At 38.7% G+C, this 20,693-nt stretch overlaps 1 protein-coding gene across 3 annotated transcripts in view; it reads left to right on the forward strand.

Moving 5' to 3' along the window:
• Positions 1-20,693, forward strand: part of Pcdh19 (protocadherin 19) — a 110,692-nt gene that overhangs the window by 50,360 nt on the left and 39,639 nt on the right. For 2 of the 3 annotated variants that reach the window (XM_029553649.1, XM_029553650.1), the window contains 2 exons: positions 7,470-7,528; positions 15,961-16,133. In XM_029553649.1, coding sequence (XP_029409509.1) covers positions 7,470-7,528; positions 15,961-16,133 — 232 coding nt within the window. The remainder of the gene's footprint in view (positions 1-7,469; positions 7,529-15,960; positions 16,134-20,693) is intronic. The other variant, XM_008848354.3, reaches the window with a different exon arrangement.

Below are 20,693 nucleotides of genomic sequence, written 5' to 3' on the forward strand. Positions count from 1 at the left end.
GTGTATACATCTGCCTGCTTGTGAATGTGTGCATTTGTGTATCAGCAGTAAAGCCTGGGTGTGTAGAAAACATAAGACTTAACAATATGTGCTTAATAGTTGTCTTTCCTAGCGACAGTAACTCTGGAGATGGTACCTTTTATTCCACCCCCAGTAATTCCTTTTTAAACTGTTTCTGTCTGACTGGATGGGTCTTTGAATATATATTCTATCTGGAGGCATGTTGGCTTTATCACTATATAGAATTTTCTTTTTCATTTTTATGTATTAGGCATAGGAAATTGGAAAAAGTCATTTGACAATTCATTAGAAAAAAACTCTTGTGAAGGGATGATCATTTGAATATCTAAAACAGTATTCGATTTTAAACAAGCTATGGGTCTTTTAATCATTGATTGGTTGGCACAATTATCCTTATTGGAAGTTAGCTGTTAAAAGAATAACTAGTACTTTAAAATTACTTTGCTTTGCATCTGATTTGGGGTTCCAGTTTAGCAGTTTATATCGATAAAATGACATCAGATTTAATTTTGTTGTTCTGTTGTTTTTGAGACAGGGTCTTCCTGTAGCCTCAGCTGGACTGGAACTTGCTATGTAGACCAGGCTGGTCTTGAACTCATAGAGATCTGCCAAGTGCTGGGATTAAAGGCATGCGCCTCTGTGCCCAGCTAAGGGTTAGTTTTTTAAAAAGAAATGTAAATTCATTTTTACTTAGGTGCATGAATGTTTTGTCTGCATGTATGTAAGTGCACCTGTGTTGTGCAGTGCTCTCGTAATCCAGAAGAGCATGTCAGGTCCCCTGGACCTGGGAGTTACAGATGGTTGTTAGCTGCCACTTGTGTTCTGGGAACCCAACCTGGGTCCTTTGCAAGAGCAGTTAGTGCTCATAACTGCTGAGCCATCTCTCCAGCCTCCAAGAGTTAACAATTTAAAAAAGGCAAATTGCAGTTGTAATGCTTTTCAGTTTGGTAGGGATTTTAAAGTGTAATCTAAAAAATTGTTCATTTTCAAATAAAAACCTCCAGGTTTGAGGAATCACTGTTTTAATCCCAGAGTCTGAAACCTTTTTATAGCTTGTTCTACTGGCCTGAGGATTTGTGCCAGTGGGCAAAGTGTCTAGTCCTGGATATTTGCATTTATTGGGCTTCTTTCTCCTCAGGGTTTAAGTCTCTCCTAGTGATAAATGTGGTACTGACAGAGCTGCAGTTGCTCTTCCAGAGACCAGGGCACAACTCAGTGAACTGTAAAAGTAATGCAAAATGACAATTAAAGTAGGGCATTCTCTGCTTCCTTGAGGGCTTGACACAGTGGAAGTATTTGACTTCGGATGTGTCAGACTTATTAACATAGAAACATAATAACATATCACCACCCAAAAGTCTCACTAAAAACTTCACATATCCAGAAGGAAGTCCAGAATAGAAAGTAGTAGGCAAAGAAGGAGCCTAAGCAGGTAAATACAAACCACAAAACCTAAAACATTGCATAAAAGTCCATATATTTAAGACCCTGCGACGTCTATTTTAGAACATCTCAGCACTCTCTACTTAGAAAACTCATTTTCCAGACTACTCTCTGAAATATAATTTCATTGTTTCCAAGAGCACAGTAGAATAAAAGCATCAAAGTTGAAATGGGAGAAGACCAGCTTTTGCTATCCTTCTAGCACTGAGAAGCAGCGACTAAGCAAACAGTGTTTGATTGTAGGCTGGTTGCAGGGCATCTGTTGAAAATTAAAGACAAAACCTCAAAATCCACAGTGCTTTGGGGTCATTGAGTATACAGGTGAAATTTGCATGGTCCAATGTTTAATATTTAGACGGGTGCTCCCGAGTAACCAAGAAAAGGTTACATACGCTTTTATATTCTCAAGGGGGCGATTTGGTGTTATACTTCAGAAACAAGGCAGAAAAGTTAAGGTTTTAAGTTTCAGTTCTTAAAGGGGAAAATCCTAACCTATATGGGAATCTGAATTAGCCAGAGTCATTCATTCTTTGAGAATTGTAGAAAAATCAAGGTTTTATTAAATCTAGATTGAGAAAGCTGCTCTCAGTTAACTTCTAAGTAAAAAGACTTCTAGCTAGAAAAAGGATTTGGGAGTATATTGAGTGAGAAAAAGGGACTTATTTCCCATCAAGACTGGAAATAAAAATTTGCTCTTGACCTATTTTTAATGTCAAAATTACATTTTTCAGAAACAAATGTTGTTCTTGTCTCTTTGCTGTGTTTCTGTGTTAACCTGGCTGTCTCATTAGAGATGGGGACATTTCCTAGCAAAATTAATGTGACATTTAGAGAAAATTTCCTCTCTCAAATGTTTCATGTTATTTGCTGTTTAGAATACTTAAAGATGGGACTGGAATAATGTCAGGCAAATTTTGATTAAATAAGGCTAAGCAGGAGCCAATATATTCATGCAAAAATGAAAACTCTGCTATTATTTCTTGAAAAGTATATTTCTTCTGTGATTCTTTGTCCTATAGTGAGATCACCTTGGGTGATAATCTCACAGAAGTGCCGTCATAGAAACAACTAAGCTTGCCTTAGAAAACACAGGGCATCAGGCCAAAGCCTGTGGCCAGGTCTTTGTTCACGACACTTGTTTTCTACCATGTGGGTATTTTAGAATTACCTGGGAAAATTTAAATGTAATATGAATGCCTGGGCCCAAGTCCAGGCCAATTATTTTGGAATGTTTTGGGGTACATCTTTGATGACAGGACTTTTAAAAAGTTCCTGAGATGATTCTGTTGTACAGCCAGGGCTGAGAACCAGTGGCTTAACGTGTGCAATCTATTCATTAAGACAAGAGTGCCTCCTTCTCAAGCTACTTGAGTATCATGCTTTGATCCACCAGAAGAGAAAAACTTCTTTTTTTGTGCACAAGCATTGAGTTTAAGTATACAGATGAACCAAGTATGCACTAAAACTACTTCCTTGAATATATTTATGTATGTGTGGTGTGTTTGTATGTAGTGGGCATGTGTGTGCATGTGTATGAGGATACACATGTATGCATGTGCACATGTGTGTGGAGGCCTGAGGCTGATGCCAAAAGTCTTCCTTAAAATGTCTCTGCCTTGTAATTTGATGCAAGGTCTCTCACTCAGCCCAGAGTTCATGATTTCAGCCTCCCAAGGGCTGGGATTACAGGCAGCTTGTCACGCTCACTTGGCTTTTACATGCATCCTGGGAATGCTGACTCAGGTCCTCATGCTTGTACAGCCAGTGCTTTTCCTGGTAAGGCATCTCTCCAGAATGAGGTGGTATTCTTGATGCCAGTAAACATAGACCCATAATATAAGGCCACCTATGGTCAGTTGTCACAGTTGCTTTGCATGAAGTACTAATGAAGTCAGAAGAGTGGATTCTGTTCTATTGAAATGATTCTGCTATATAGGTTTTTCCCATAATTTCAGCCAAGTTGCTTCTTTGGTGACCACGACTGATTGTAAAGACAAAAAACAAGGGATGAGTTAGCACAACCCCATTCAATTTGGGACAGTTGATTCTGGAACCTGCTTCATTGGGATGCAGCATGGACTGTCTGTTGATTTGGACAATAGAACATTTGTATTTGTAGTTCTAGAGGCACAAGCCTGGGAAGTTTTCTCTTTAAGAGTAAAGAAGAAAGCATACCTTTAGTCCCAGCAGTAGGGAGGCAGTGGCAGCCAGATCTCTGTGAGATCAAGGCCAGCCTGGGCAACACAGAGAGTTCCAGGCCAGCTGGGGCTACAGGGAGACCCTGTCTCAAAACAGACAAACCAACCAGCCAACCACCAACCGACCGACTGACTGACCAACCGACCGACCGACCAACCAACCAACCAACCTACCAAACAAACAAACAAACAAGAGCAAAGGAAAAAGAGGAAGGTGATGCTTTTCTTTCTAGAGTAGCATACCATGCCTATGTCTTCTGTCTGCTGTTAGACAATTTATAAATCTTGGGGAGTGATGGGAATTGTTAAGATTATTACAATCCAGACTTCTAGACCTTTATCTACAGTTAAGTCATTGCCTGGGAGTGGGCAACCTCATGGTGAGATCCATGATTCCATTAGGACAGAGAACCAATACAGTCATTAGAGATAACATTTGCATGATTATTCGTCTTTGCTCAAACATGTGGTTCTGGCACTATGCCTGGAGCCCAGGTCTCCACAGAGTTCCACATTTGCAGCACAGTGCACACAATGCACACATCATCTGCATGCCTATATAAAATTTTCTGCTTGGAAACTTTCTTTTCTTAACATGATATTAACTTGGGAAGTTGTTTATGATTTTTCCTGCAAGATCAATATTCTGCTTTTCTTTCTCTAATTCTTCTTTTTTTTTTTTTTTTTTTTTTACTTTTTGAGACAAGGTTTCCCTGTAGCCCCAATTGGCCTGGAACTTGCTATGTAGATCAGGTTAGCCTCCTGCCTCTTCCTCCCAAGTGCTGGGTTTAAAGGTGTGGGCCACCACACCCGGCAGTTGTTCCTGATCATTTTTCCCAGCTTTGGATGGAATAGCAGTGTGTTCGGAGTTATCTGCTGCCCTGTAACAAATTACTCCCAAACTTGATAGCAGGGACCAGCAATCACTTACCACCTCCTGGTTTCTGTAGGTCAGACTTCCAGGGCAGCATAACTCTTTGTAGCTGGGGTTTCCCCTGTGCTATAGTCCAACCATGAACCAAGGCTGTGGGCTTGAGGTTTGACCCCAGGGGTGAGAGGATTGGCTCACTTCCAAAGTAGCAGGCTTCAGGGACCTGCTTTCTCCTCACTCCTGTGGGTCTCTTCACAGGGCCTCTTCACCCCATGGCAGCTCTCCGTAAAGCAAGAGACTGTCCAAGGTAGCAAGCCCCACCTGCTCTAATCCAGTCTCACAAGTGCTGTGCCACCAGGTCCCCATATTCTATCTGTTAGAGGCCAGTCAGTAAGTCCTGAGCACACGCAGGGAAAGGGCTGATAACAGTTCGGAACAGCAGGTTCCCTTTGCGCAGTTTATGGACAGCAGGGGACTTGGTTTGCTGGTTTTATGTGTGAGTTGAGGCTTCCTTTTTTGTTTTTTGTTGTTTTTTTTTTTTCAATGCTGGAGATTGAACCTAGGGCCTCACGCATGCTGGCGAGTGTTCTACCACCAAGCCTATGTCCATTTTATTTTATTTGTTTGCTTTTTGTTTTCTTTGTAAAGCAAATATTGTTCTTTTCTTTTTCTAACTCTTTTTTTTTTTTTTTTTTTTTTTGAGACAGGGTCTCCCTGTAGCCCCAGCTGTTCTGGAACTTGCTATGTAGACCAGACTGGACTTGAAGTCACAGAGATCTGCCTGCCTCTGTCTCCTGAGTGCTGGGATTAAAGGCGTGTGCCACCACGCCTGGCTACTTCTTCTTTTTGTATTGATGTGCTTTTCTGCTACTTTATTCACAAAAAATATGATTTAGTAAGTTTGGAGAAACTTATTGTTTCATTCCCTAAATGAGATAAATTCCTAGTACTACTTGCAATTTTAATCTCTGTAGAAAACAATGGATATGGAGTCTCATCATGAATCTTAATAAATGCCATTAATTATCTTCTTTGAATTCATGTTTCTATTGTTTATACTTCAAATAAGAGGAGACTGAGGACAGAAAGAATAAATAATTTACTAAATACTGTACTGTGAAATGAATATGTGAACTACTGAATGCTCAATGAATTCCCTTTTTGACAGGGTAGCATGACTTTTAGGAGGTGGGAAGTTCTTTTTTAATCATGGATTGCACTAAATATCTTAAAAGAGCACATTGAAACAAATCCATTTTATCTATTGTGTTGGTAAAATGAATTCAGTGTTTTTTGGTTGACTGACTGATGAATAACTTATTACAGCAAACACTTGCATCATATTCCCAACACAGCTTCAAGCCTATATTTGTCACAGTCGCAGTATGCATTTTCTCATGAGTAAATTAGAAATGGAGCGACCATTTTGATTTTTATTCTTTCAAGCCATTTCCTCAAATATCATCAAACACTACATGTGGTTTATACTAAAGGGTTTGTAAACTTCTAGATAAAAGCAATGACAGTAGATATTACATGGTCTGTCTTTAGGGAAGGACATGGAGGGTGGGAGTGGACGTGCCTGAGTAAGAACAGGACACTGATTATGTTTTCATTTCCTTCCCAATTTTTTCTCCTTTTTTTCCCTCCTACCTATGGAATGCCAACTTCCTACCTACTCTAGAGATCTAGGGTACTTATCTTGATGGTTGGCTGTTTAGTGTCCATGTGGTAGCTGGATCCGCTATTACCTGTCTCATTTTCTCTTCTATCAAACTGGGAACCCCTTGAAAGCAAGGACTGCATCTAACAGCCTAGCGCAGTTGATGTCTGACAGGTAGTCATCTGTAAAGTAGCTGCTATTTTGTTCTCTAGACAGCTATTGTGTTTCCTTTCCCATGCACTTTCAGTTGAAGTGATTACTGAAGGCCTCTAAAGAATGCTAGGAATGGTAGACTGGGGGGAAGGTGAGGAGATGTGACTGGGCTTTTTTGACTCATGAAATGGTTCAACAAAAGTTCCATTTTAGCATTGAGGTAGGATCAACTTCTCTAAGACACTGACTTCATTATAGACTCTTCCCTGGCACCTCCCCATTCTTAAGCTGCCCCCTCCACTTCAGTGCACCTAGCCTTAAGGTGCTCATAAGCTGTTTTCCCATCTCTTTCATCTGGCAAGTAGTCTGCATTTGCTTTTGTAAAGCCCTTGCTCTAGCAGTCTACTGTAACCAGATTAGACAGTGGCATTTTAATGATAGAGGCTGAGACAACGGTTTTCTTGCAAACTTCATGTTTCACATGAAAAGCTTTGGCAAACCCCCTGTGGACTGCCCTTCACCCTGTTTTAGGCATAGTACCTGTTTGCCTTTATATCTGTGATAAAAGGAAAGCTGTCCTGCATAACCAGTGCTGAGCAAATGTCTTAAAACAAAGGAAAGAACAGAGTTTAAATCCACAGTGGGGGATTACCTTGCCTGCATTTCCATATCTTTGGAATAAATATTTTAACAAGTTAATTATCTCTACTAATAAAAATACCTTTGAACTTGTAGTCAATTTGATGGGCATAAAATCGTCTCCACTGGGGAATGGGAAGCAATTAGTTTCTGTAATGATTGTGAGTCATACTGGCTCTTCTCTATAAGTGGTTACATGGTCAGTAGCCAGCTCTGTTCTAGAGAACGTTTGAGTCAATTCTTCTCTGGTCTGGAGGAGAAAGCTACTGGCCTTCAGAGGGCCCTGGGGCCCCAAAGACAGTATACATCAAACTGCTGCCCCACTATGGCTTCGTTTTCTCATTCATTTATTTTTTCCTGGAGGAAAAGAAACCCCACAAAAAAGCAAAGCAAAGCAAAACAACAACAAAAGCATCTTTGTAAGTTGGACCCTTGGACTGTTCTTATGAATCCTTTTCATCTTTTTCTTTTCTCTTTACAGACTGAAAACTATTCTTTTGACTCCAACTATGTGAATAGCCGAGCCCACTTAATCAAAAGGTATGTGGGTTTGCTTGTGAATTTCTATAGGTATGCTTAATTAAATATTAAAACAATTTTTTTAAAGTATGGATTTTTGCATTTGAAGATGAATGTCTGTACATGTGGTAGAATGTTTGAAAAATTAAGAAAAAAATAAAAAGTAAATAAATATTGTTAATTCCATTACACGAAGAGAATCACTGTTGGCTTTTATTACATTTATTTCCATTAAGATGTATGTAAAATATTCACAATTAAAAATGAAGTTGAAATGACAAAAAATGTTTTATTGATAATTTAGAAATCCAATATTAGAAAAATTAGAAGACTAAAAAAACGTCCAAAATCATGATACCCTAATTCTTGTTGCTATCGGCTTTGAATAATAGGAGGCTTCAATTTTTATTCTGTTGTGGGACTTGCAGTATGTTCTCAGATTGCTGTTATTTTGACAGCTTTAAAATTTTAAAGATTTTTAATGATAGTTGAAATATCTTTTATAATATGTTTTAGATGACAGAGGAAAGAAATTTTCTGATTTAATACATGCCAAGATATTTTGAAGCGTTTCAGATGAAATCTTGAAATCTGTAGGGTTGGTTGGTCACAGCTTAGCTACAATGTATGTGCGTCTGGAGCAGATTTGAATACAGAAAAGCTTTCACCTGGTGCAGTGGGCCCCAAAGTCATGCAATGGGAAGAAGACGGGGAATTAGGAAGCCTTCTACGGAGGCAGAATTATACAAAGGAGATAACTTCTTGTGCAAAAATAACCCAGCACTTGATCATTCAGATGATGCTTTTACTGCTGTTTCATGTAAATAGTCTTTTGAATGGTCCACTGCTTATTCTGCAGCAAAAATTGAACGCTGAGTATGTTTGTTAAAATAATAGCAATAAAGCAGAGAAGCAAACAGCGTATGTTAGAACTAGAGTGGAAAATATCTGAAAATTCTATTATTTTGCTGGCTGCAATCCCATAAATTTATATCACTGTAAGAATAGGATTCAAAGGAAGAAGCTAGCTTGTTGAATAAGAAACTTGAATTCACATTGAGTTTAATTTATATTGCTGCAGTAACCCCTAAAACTATGGTAGGTTTATCTCTATTGGTCTGGAATGGTTTGTGACCTTAAGTGGTGATTAGTCACTTTTGATTGGCTGTTCTTGTAATATAATTTGGAATTTTTCTCAGTTGTTGGGAAGAATCCTCCTCATAAAGGTAAAGAATTAGAAATTATTTAATTTATTTTAGGAAGAAAGAAAAACCCTGTTTATATGTACTGATTAGAATGGTTTGGCATGAACATGCTTCTTTGTTTTCTGCTTTAGGATTGTTTTTAAAACTTCTTTTTGAAGTGGTGAGAAAAGTGACTTGATCCTTACTGGTCCCTTGGGCTAGCTGCTTCTGGGTACTTGCAAATTTTCTGACCAGGTTAAACTGATAACATGAGCCTGATTTTCATAGCTTAGTAGAAAGGGTCCCCAGTAAAAAGACTCCTGGGGACCCGTACATCTTAGATCAGTCCTGAATGTTCAACTTACAAGGCATACTGATGAGGATAAAGACTTATGTTAAACATTTAGCTTTGGGGATACACTTATTTCTACAACAGCTTTGAGACTCACTGGACATCTCTGATTTTGATTAATTATATCTACACACATATCCAAAAATGGTGCATCCTAGGCTGAATGGGCTGTTGGAATAAATGTCTCCAGATGTGGCCTGAAATCAAAGACGATAGTTTTATTTACCAGGGACTACCAGATTAAGAGGAAATATCTTAAAATATTTTATTTATTATTTTTATTTTATGTGTATGCATGTATTTCGTGCTTGTAGATAAGTGCACCCGTGTCGTGCAATGCCCGCGGAGGACAGAAGAGGCTGTTGGATCCCCTGGAACTGAAATTACGCACCGTTATTAGCTGCCACGTGGGTGATGGGATTCGAACCCGAGTCTTTTGCAAGAACAACCAGTGTTCTTAACCACTGACCCATCTCTCCAGCCCCAAGAGGAAATATCTTAAAGTTTGGGGACACATACAGTTTTGCCACTTTCTGTTTATAGAGCTGTAATCACTTTGGAAAATCACAAAGGTCTTAGAATTTATGAGGATAGTTGAATTTAGACAATGCCAAATGACTGGAAAGATACAGGATATTTTGTGTGCTATCCTTTTCTAGGGAGTAACCATCATATATGTAAAATGTGTGGAAAATGAGAGTAGTGAGGGGCTGGAGAGATGACTCAGCAGTTAAGAGCAGTGGTTGCTCTTGCAGAGGATCCGGGTTCAGTTCCCAGCACCTACATGGTGGCTGTCCATAACTCCAGTTCCAGGGTATCCAACACCCTCTCTTCTGACCTCCGCAGGCCTTGCATCACACAGGTGCACTTACATACATGCAGACATTACACTCATACACATAGAATAAAAATGATAAATTAAATATTAAAAAATGAGAGTAGTAACACCATGTGATCAAACAGTGGAAAATGTTTGGCTAGCACACACCGCTGTGTCTGAAAGGCAGGCCTCTATTTGTGGTTTCTTGAAGACCTGTTTTATGTTTAAAAAATTTCCTGTCTGCAAAATTCTGAACCTGATAATCAGTCTTAGTTTTATTATTAAATTGCTGACTTTTGAAAAATGGCAGTCAAATTTCAGGCTAACTCCTATAACTCATTTTTTTATTCATTTTTCTCATCTTCTATTAAATTTCTACTTACCCAAGAATGTTTCTCTCACCCAGTTTGGGGTTTTCTTAGCTAGAATTTTTACACACAGGCACTTTTTACGTTTTCACACTTGTCTACTCTGGTATTTGAGCACTTACCACCTCTGGTTCTTTCCTGTATCAATCAGGGCTTCTGCGTGAAGTAGTTGATAGAGTCAAATTAGAATGACTTCAGGAAAATTTATTTACAAACAGGTGTTTGCAAAGGATGGGGCAAGGGAAATTGCATTTATCTGGTATAAGAAGAGCAGAGGACTTGAAAATACCTCTGAAAAGACTAAGCAAGAGAATGTGGGAAGTGATAGTGACTTCTGGTCAGTTGAGGTATGTTGTCAGGATGAGGTGATCCTAAAGGAAAGTCAGTAGATTAACGTCCTTCTTTTCCCATTTTCTGATTTCCTGCTAGTGGCCTCCATGAGGTAATTTTGGTGGAAATAGAAAGGCAAAGGATTTTCATAGGTATAAATCAAAGTTTTGAAAAGCAGGAGGAGTGGATCTGGAAGGGACAAAGAAGATGCCACGTTCTCCATAACTTTCTGTGTGAAGAAATTGTATCTGAACATTATTTGCAACCTGAAGGTCTGTCTACCCCAGGAGGCTTATGAGAAAAGCCCCAGATTAACAAATTAAGAGGTTTTAGAATTCCTTCTGGATGCATTTTCTTTTTGCTATGTTTGTACCCTTGCTAACTTCTCAAAGCAAAGAAAGCCAGCAGTGGTACTTTGCCACTGACGCAACTGTCTTTCCTCAAGTTTGCTTTCTGTGCTGCTGGCTAATGCCCACTTCCTACAGTGCATTAGGAGTATTTTCAAGCAGAGCATGAAGCTGTAGCTGAAGGAAAATGCAGTGGTAAATGGGCAGCCCATCCCAAACTGTTTAGAATGGAAAATGAGCAGTGACTCCTAAGCCATGCACAGTGCTTTCCTTTACTACCCAAATTGTCGTGGAGTTCTGTGGCATCTGGTATGGTGCCATGTAGAAAGCCATTGATACATGCTTATCAGATGAATGAAAGGAAGAAGTTGAAGGAAATCGTCAACCTTTCTTAACTACAAACGAACAGTAAACTTTCTTTTCAAGTATCGATTTCTGAATGTTACTGTGTATTGGGATCACCTCCTGAGATACTCAGTAAAAGCAGTCTTTAGCTCCATCCCTAGAGAACCTCCAATTTTAACAGGTTCCCAAGGTGACTAATGATAGAGGTGGCCCAGAAAGCAATCCATATTGCTTTTCCTTAAACAGACACAATCCTCTTCACTCTCCCTTCTTAGTCACAAACAGCATTCTCTAGGAATGTGGTTATCACCTACTAGGAGATAAGACCTACAACCTTTTAGATACTTCTGTCTTCTGAAAAATATTTCTAATCCTTCAAAGGGAAAATGCAGGTTAGAATTTGTGTAATGCCTTTTCATCAGTATTTGTAGAAAACTCCTGTGTGTAGTATCTGGTTGTAGGTGTTTAAAAATGATCTTGTCCCTCTTTGGGCCACCACAGCAGTAATAGAAACATTCACATTCACAATACCATTGGAAACAGGTCCACCTAATTCATTGCCCCACAAAAGTTGTTTTACAAGTCTTTCATCTCCCAAGAGGTACACAGGTAATAAAGCAAGTGAAATCAGCATTTTTTATGCCTGACATAAATTGTTATTTGTTTTGGGTGAGTAGCCATTTACCAGGCTGTTTTACTATTTGCAGCATCTTGCTCACTGATTCTTAAACTGCCTTACACAAATCCATTCATTAAGCCACTAAATGTCCTTACAAGATCACAGTAAGTGGTACTTAGTTTGTCAGATGGGCAAACTAATCTTTAAATGAGTTAACTACCCCAAGGTTTTGGGGGGTGTAGTGGTTATATCTTTTGATTTTTCTTCTAAGAATGCACAAATTCTCATGGTCACACCAGCAGGCCCTTAGATCCCAGTAAAAAATTTTTTTGCTTCAAAACCAGAAGTTTTGAGGTAGGTTGCACCATACAGATGCATAGAAAATGGATGATCATAATTTTAAAAGGCAGATTTAAAACCAATTAGGAGAGGTGAGATAGAGATCATCGGTGTCCAGGGAGGGAACTCAGTGAAATTAAATATTATGTTTACCTTGAAGCTTTTGAGAAGCCAAGACAAAATGAAAAGTGAATCAGGTCATATAGTTCTCATTTTTTAATAAAGGAAGGATACATATTTCACAGGTGATCTATTTTTTTCTGTTCCTGAATTTTAGGAAAATGTATTAATGGACAATGTCTGACCATTATGAACAGAAGACATAGAAATATTCATTAAAATTCCTCTACCAATCCCATAAAAGACCATAGCCACATTATTTAATTGTAATGTGGTGAAGGCATTATCATACAGAACAATGATCATACAGAAACAATGCTCATTTAATTGAGCATCTATTAATATCTGGTGCTTTATGGAAAGTATCCCACTGAGTTCTCAGAATGGTCTTATGAGGGAGACGTTAGCAAACATATTATACAGGCAAGGAACTTGAGGTTGAAAGGATTAGATGTAGAGCCCAGAGCAACATAGATGAAGTGGTAGATTGCAGGCTATCACTTGTCCTAATGACTCCAAGTTCAGTGCATTTCCTCATAGACTATGTTGCAGGAATACAGAGGAAAGAACTTAGAGCAGTTGTACCCGACTGCGGGTGATTTGGCAGTGTCTCTGTGGAGACATTTTTATTGTTAAACTTGGTGGGGTTGTTACTGGCATCTACTGGGCAATGGCCAGGAAACCTGTTAAACATCTCAGTGCACAGGATGTACACAACAAAGAATTATGTGATCAAAAATTCAATAGTGCCAAGGTTAAGAAGTCCTGCTCTAAGGGATAGCTAATTACATTTGTCTTTAGATTATATCATTCACTATCCTACATCTCAAGCAATTTTTGGCAACTGCTGAAATGTAGTCAATTTAGACTTGAATTCTCTGGCTCAAAGTGACAGTTTTGTGCTGAGGAATTTAAGGAACTTTTCATTATACTGCAGATACCAGATAATACAGGCTGAAAGTTAATATTTGTTATAAAAATGGAGCAGCCTGTAATATTATGCAGGCAAGTCATTTGTTCTTTCTTGAGGTATATGAGTGCTTGTAGGCAGGGCCAAGTTTTGTTTCTAAAATATAAACGTTGAATCTATTTAAACTGTGGGTTAATATTTACAGGAAGCTCTAGAGTCTGGGCCATGAAGCTAGAAATGGTGAAACACTTTAAATCATGTGTTTCCACTAAGTTGTTTTTGACCACAAAAGAATTATAGGATGATTTTTAATAGAACTGGTGGGTTCATAGGGCTGACTTATCTCTGTGACATAATTTGGAGCAGTTGCATGGGCTGACCTATTGAGTGATTTGGGTTTTAATATAGATGAGGTTTAGATATCCTTTCTGAAAATAATTAGCTGTCAGGTCAATGCTTTACTCCATCTGACTCTTCATTTTCTTATAATTATGGCTTTCTAGTTACTGCCCTCTTGATCCTTTCCATTTTACATTTAGGTCACCAAGCATTCAGCAGTTAGGTTGGTCAGATGTTAAAAATCTTCTGTGATTCTTCTTGACCGAGTATGGAGAGTGACAGTGTCATTGTGTTTATGGCACAGCTCTTCACTATATGTACTTAATGTCCTTATTAAAGTCTCAGAGAGCCAGGCATGTGAATGTTCAAAGTTGAACAGATCAAGTGAGGTTGTAGTGCCATGGCAACAGGGCTCCCTTTACAGAGGCACAGTAGGTCTGCTGGAGCTTGCCTTAGTTCGCGAGCATGCCACTATCCCTTGTCGAGACAACAGTACATTTTCTTGACTGCCTTTGCTGTCACCACACTGAGTGCGGAATCGATTCATCATCTACTTAGTGTTTCATAGGCATAACCTATTAATATGGAATAGCACTGTTGGAGACCCAGTCAAGACATACAAACTATTACAAATAGCAAGTGGGTCCTGTGAGGTGTGCTTCATGTCTTATTCTCTGTTCTGTGAGAAATTGTATGAAATATAGTATGCTTGAATAGTATGCTTAGTGCATTATGTAGTGGATAGGTTTAATAACTCCAACAGTAATTGAACTGAAATTTTCTGTATTCTCAGTATACCTATACTCACTGTTCTCTTAGTATTTACCCTCTGGTTCTCATTCTTGTGTTAACCTCCTACATTAGGGTTTTTCAAATAAGCTGAACCAATAGGTGTATCTGTGTCTATGTCTGTCCATCTGTGTATATCTACCTAGAAAGGATTTTGTCATAAGGCATTGACTCATGTTGTTGTGGAGTCTTGAGTTCTGTGATCTGTCACCTATAAATTAGAAAAACCAGAGAAGTTGGTGGCATGATTTGAAAGCCCAAGAATCGGAGACCCAGCAGTACAGATTCCAGTCTGAATCTGAAGGCCCCAGAACCAGGAGCTCTCTGAGCGGAGAAGAACACTGATGTCCCAGTTCAGAGAGCGAACTTAACCTTTTGCCTTTTCTTCTATTTAGGCCTTCTTTAGTGAAGTGGATGGGTCCACCAACACTGGGAAAAGATATATGCTCTACTTAGTTCTTCAATCCAAATGCTAATCTTTTTTTGTAACCCTCATTCTACTCAAATTGGCGCATAAAATTAGCCAAAAAACTTCTCATGCACCAATGACTTTCTCAGCTCATATACATTCTCTTATTTTCTTGAATAGGTTCCTCTGTCATTTTCAGTCAAAATTAACCTGGGAGGCAGGTGTGATAGTTCACAGTTGTAGTAGATAGTTCAGCTTGAGGTAGTTTGGTTCAATTACTGTTGGATTTATTAAACCAATCCATCACATAATGAACTTAGCATGCAGGAGGAGGATGAGGAAGGAGAATCAGCACAAGTTCAAGGCCAGTCTGGGGTACATAAGGCTAACCTAGGGTACAGAACGGGACCTGTCTCAAAAACCCAGTCAGCAAACAACAAGCAAGCAAGCAACTGGCCTCATTTCTCCATTCCTGAATTTATTTTTGTTTTATCCTCTTTATTTTAATTATACTACTTCCATTTCTGCCACTTTTTTGCTTTTTACAGCTGATGATAAGTAGATATCACTGGAGAAGCAATTTACATAGTGTAGTTCAGATTTTATGTACTGGAGCTTGACAAACTAGATTTGATCTTAGATGTGCTACACTTTTTTTTTTTATTTTGCTGCAAGTGTGACATTGGGCAAATCATTTAACTTCTACTCATCTCTGTTATATCATCTATAAATAGGAATATTAGTAGCATCTTTTTCTTATACAGCAATGGCAACTTAAAACATTAATATTGATCACTTAAAACAGTGACTCATGGATAGTCATCTCTCAGTAAAAATTAGCTATTTCTGTTTTTCTTTGATTCTATAGCAATAGAAAAAAACTGAAATGGTGACATTATTAGGGGTGGTTTTAGATTTGTCTTCTCTTCCACCTTGCCTGTAGTGATGCATTGAAAAGAAACAAATGAAAATATTAGCTGCATCAGCATCCAATAGTGAAAACTCCCTGTAACATTAAGTTCCATTATCTTTAAACAGAAATATCTCTTCTCCCCATTTCTACTCTTTTGAACAGTCTAGACACCGTTGGCCTCATTTTAGAGCTGACATCATCTTGGCTTGCAAAGATTTTTAAAATCCGATCTTTCACAATTGTAAATTAACATGCTTTCTTCAACCCAGCAGCTCCACCTTCAAGGACCTAGAGGGCAACAGTCTGAAGGACAGTGGGCATGAGGAGAGTGACCAGACTGACAGCGAGCATGATGTCCAGAGGAGCCTGTACTGTGATACTGCTGTCAACGATGTGCTGAACACCAGCGTGACCTCCATGGGATCTCAGATGCCCGACCATGGTAAGGGTTGATAAATTTTAAGTTGTAACAATAAGCCCCAAAGAACCCAGAGTATTTTCAGATACACTGTACTGCTTTATTGTAATGCATATATTATCAGGGTATCCACGGACCTCCCATATCCACAGCATCTACAGAGTTTTGAGATGTTACAACATCTATCCACATCCTTCTCCCTTGAATAGGCACTTTAGGACTGTACAATATGGGGACATTTTATATGATGACCGTATGTACCTATTGCATACTTTCTGTTTGGTAATAGCTTCACTGAACACACAGGAAGTGAGAAGATGCTTTCTCACCAAAAATAAATGTCTCTTTTTGCTATAGTGCATGGAATCAGCTGAGCTGCATAGAACACAGTTCTAATGAGACCAGAGGAGTGGGTTCATTTCCCTAGCTGGCTGGTTAACTTTATCTGGAGAGAGACTCTATTTTCTGCTCACAGAGTGTGTAGTCTTTACTGAGTATAGAAAGTTCCAGACTTCCCTTTGTGTCTATAGGGCTACTACTCCAAAGCCATTGAGCTGATGCACACATTCATGCCATTGATCATAGGGGAAACAGGCTAAGAGACTGTGGCTGAGTCAGTACAAAAACCTTCTGCTGGGGGCTGGAGAGATGGCTCAGCGGTTAAGAACACTGGTTCTTCTTGCAGAAGACCCGGGTTCGAATCCCAGCACTCACATGGCAGCTAACAACTGTCTGTGACTCCAGTCCCAAGGGATCCGGCAGCCTCTTATGACCTCTGTGGGCATTGCACAACACAGGTGCAGTTACCTACATGCAGGCAACGCATGCATGCACATAAAATAAAAATAATAAAAATTAAAAAAAAAACCTTCTGCTACTGTGAAAAATATCTTAGTGCACATGTCAGGAGCAGCATCCTCATGTATGAAGAAGTATTAATTTTTTGAACCCAGTCACACATGCTTTAACAAGAGGTGCTATTTAAATCTGTGGAGGCAGAAATCAGGATTCAACTAAGGCAGAATGTTCATATGGACTTGGGCACAAATGTCATCTTCAATATTTTACTGATGTAAACATGCTATGCAAACAGCCTGTCTTTTTCAATTAAGAAGTATGAATTCAATTTGGTGTTTAGGCTCAGTGAAGCTTCAGAATGCTTGGCTATGTCTTGAGAAAAGCTAGACTCCTGCTCAGCTGGAAGCCCTACTGCTAAAAGTCGTAAAGATGAGAAAACAAAATATGGTGATTATGTGCTGGTCTTCAGCTGTCTCATTTCACTGTAAACATCATTAAACTCTTTTGTTTTGGCTTTGTAAATGAATCCAAAGGATGCATGATTCACAAAACAAAATGTTTTCCATGGAAAAAATTAGTCACTGTAGATTCCATTAAATTGTCTAACCCATTCCTTCGTCAGGAGACCCTAGTGTCAAAGTCCATAATATGGAGAGGTCACTACCAATTGTACACTGCTGTTTTCCTTAATTGGTGAGTGGTGACTTCTGCAGAGATAATATACTGTCTGGGAAACCTTACTATGACTGAGGATGAAAAAATTAAACATTTATATAGCTGAAACAGAGACAATTTAATTTTCAGAGGATTAGCAGTGTGTCATAGGATGCAGACTGATATGTATCATTTACTACTCATGTGTGTCTCAAAGAAATGCCTTCTTCATTTATATCAGAAAGGGGTTTTGTTAGATGCTCTCTAAAATGAAATGACTCCAGGAAAGGAAATAGTCGTAATTGATTCTCACTTTATGCCTGGATAGAACAACATCTGTTTTAATTTTTTTTGTCACATTTCTCTAGAAAAACAATATCAGTGAGTTGCAGCTAGATGTTCTGAGTGTTTCTTACAAATGAATTGTATTATATATAGTGCGGATTGGATAACAGTGAGAGTATTAGAAAACAAATGTGCTTCTCTTACATATCAAATGATGATTTCACACACTAATGCACACAGACACAGTTTTACTGTTCTACTTTGGCAATATCTTTTCATTTTGTTTCTTAGTATTTGATTCACAAGTCTATATTTTCATTACTCCGGCAATGGCTAGACCTTGAGCTAACCCTTGAGCTGGTCCTTTCCAACTTGAGTGACAAAGGAAATTGAACTCTTGTTTACATTTTAATCTCTGCTTTTCAGTCTTTACATTTGTGATGTCCCACTACTTCTGATGATTTTTGTAATGATATGTAATTGTGTGTTCCAAATCAACTCCAGGATTTCCACAGAAACCGTGTCATCAGCTAACTTGGGTTAATGGTCACTAGTCCAAAAAATAGGAACTGTTCCAACAATTAATATTTTATAGCCCATTTATTATCTCAAACTTGCATTTATGTAACTGTATCTTATTTTATCCTAAGGCACAGTAGTTGAAAGCACTTACTGGGTGAATTCACTATGTATGCCTGATCTTGAACTCCTAAGACAAAACTAAATCTGATGCCTCTTTTGGTTTTGTGAGACCCATTGCAAAATTACACCAAATGTGCCCAATAAAATGTACCTTACAGAGCTGTATTGGGGAATTTGGCTCACCTTGGATGTCATGACTGTAGCTTTCTCTGTGACATTTCTAATTGGAATATTGGTATTGCCTCTTTCTTTGAACATATGGGAACACATATTTGATGGAAAATCTCAGAAAATTCAAAATAAAATGGTTTTATGCAGTGCACCCATTATTTTTTCCTTGATTAGAAACAGTTTGTCCCATGATCTTATACAGTATTGTTAATATCCGAGGGGAAGGTTCAAACTGCATTTGGTGCACTCTTTCTGAGAGATACCTGGACCCTAGGCTTCTTCATACTGCCCCAAGTTTCTTCAGTATTTGTTTTTATAACTTTACTACAGCATTTAGAATGCTCAGTGTGAATGCTGTTTCTGTCTTGACTAAGGACCCAACTGTCGTAATTTTCAGTAACTTTTCTATGAGTCTCACCCTAGGCATAGGAACCTAGAACTACTATGTTTACTAGAGGAAGGAAACCATCCAAAAGCCTTCCAAATTTAAAGTGCAGAAGTCAGATGTTTAATCACTTTCGAGTTTGGACTGTATTTTCATTACTCCACACAAACACATTCACGAGTTGGGTCAGAATGGCAATAAGGGAATGGCAAGAGTCTCTGCTTCTTGCATCACTTTTAGTCCTGGCATCTCTCTTAACAAGTTTGAAAGCAGTTCAGGAGGTGGATGAACTTGTTGAGCAGAATTTCCTAGTTGCTGACTGAATTACAAATTTATTTGCCATCCATTATGCCCATGAATTAAGATGGCTCATCTCGGTGTCCCTACTTCTCTGAATCTTGTTATGACTTCCTGGAAAAGAAGATGATGGAGAATGCTTTAACGTGTTTTCTCCTCCCATATGGCACTGTTTGGAATGTGTTTCTCAGTTGGTCTCAGAGTGCCTTGAGAGCATGTAAGTGTTGTCAGTTTTTGCAGGCTTATCTTCTGACTTTGTTCCTGAGGTGGTTTGGTGTTGAGCTTGCATGTCAGTCAAATCTCTTAAGCAGTGCCTTTCCTGACCGAATTTGTTTGGTAAATTTACCTCCTTCTTGAGGAGATGAGAAGATTGACTTATTTAATACCTGCAACTGACAAGAAGGGTGCTGAGATATGTCAGCGGCTGATGGTTCATTGCACGGTTGAGGGCATCACTGCATTTGAGTCTCTCCTTGTGCAGTGTTGTCTCTGAGATTAGTAGTGCTGAGGTTAATAGCCTTCCAGCACTCCTCTCACTTCTTTGCATGACTATTTGTGGTGATGTGGATATCCCATTGTGCTTACTTAAATGTGTAATATTGATACGAAATTGGGGTTTATGGGGGATCATATCCTACACTAGTTCCAAGCCCAAGTAATTTGTTTCAAATCACACTCGATTTCTTTCGTTATGATTTTAATTATTGATTATAAATTCATCTGCTGAAAAGATTACTGTAATTGCTCTAATATGCACCCAATTTGGAGTTCGCTACAACACTGAATTGGTTTCCTTCCCATGCTAATTGGTACCAAATAGAAGCAATGCACAGAAATTTACAGGAACATTTATTGACTTTCCACATCCAAATGCACCCAGATGTAATATAATCATTGCTTTATTTTTGGAGGTGTAGGTTCTTCTGCATTTCACTAAACTTGTTTATTTATGAGGCTTATCATCTATTTACACATATTTTCTGTGTAAAACATGGATTGGAAGAACTAAGTCTGCACCTAATGTGACTGTTGTTACAAATTAACCATGAAAATGTTTCATAGTCTTTGTTCTATGCGCAGCCTAGTGTCAACCACTGGCATATTAAGATGTTGACACTCTAAACACTCTACCAACAATGTAACATTTCATCTTTTCTAGTGTTTTAATGAAATTATGATCCAGTGACTGAACATCCCTATCTTTATCTTCTTACCTATCCCCCAGACTCACCTCTCACCTCACTAATTTTCCGAACACTCATTTCAATTAATCTCTTGGCAAAACAAGAAGTTCTCAGTGGAGAATATTTTGTGACATTGCAAAGCAGTGTGCTGCTGGGCTCCAGAAATCG

This window comes from Nannospalax galili, unplaced genomic scaffold, assembly GCF_000622305.1.
Source record: "Nannospalax galili isolate Female #2095 unplaced genomic scaffold, S.galili_v1.0 scaffold3, whole genome shotgun sequence".
Lineage (NCBI taxonomy): Eukaryota > Metazoa > Chordata > Mammalia > Rodentia > Spalacidae > Nannospalax > Nannospalax galili.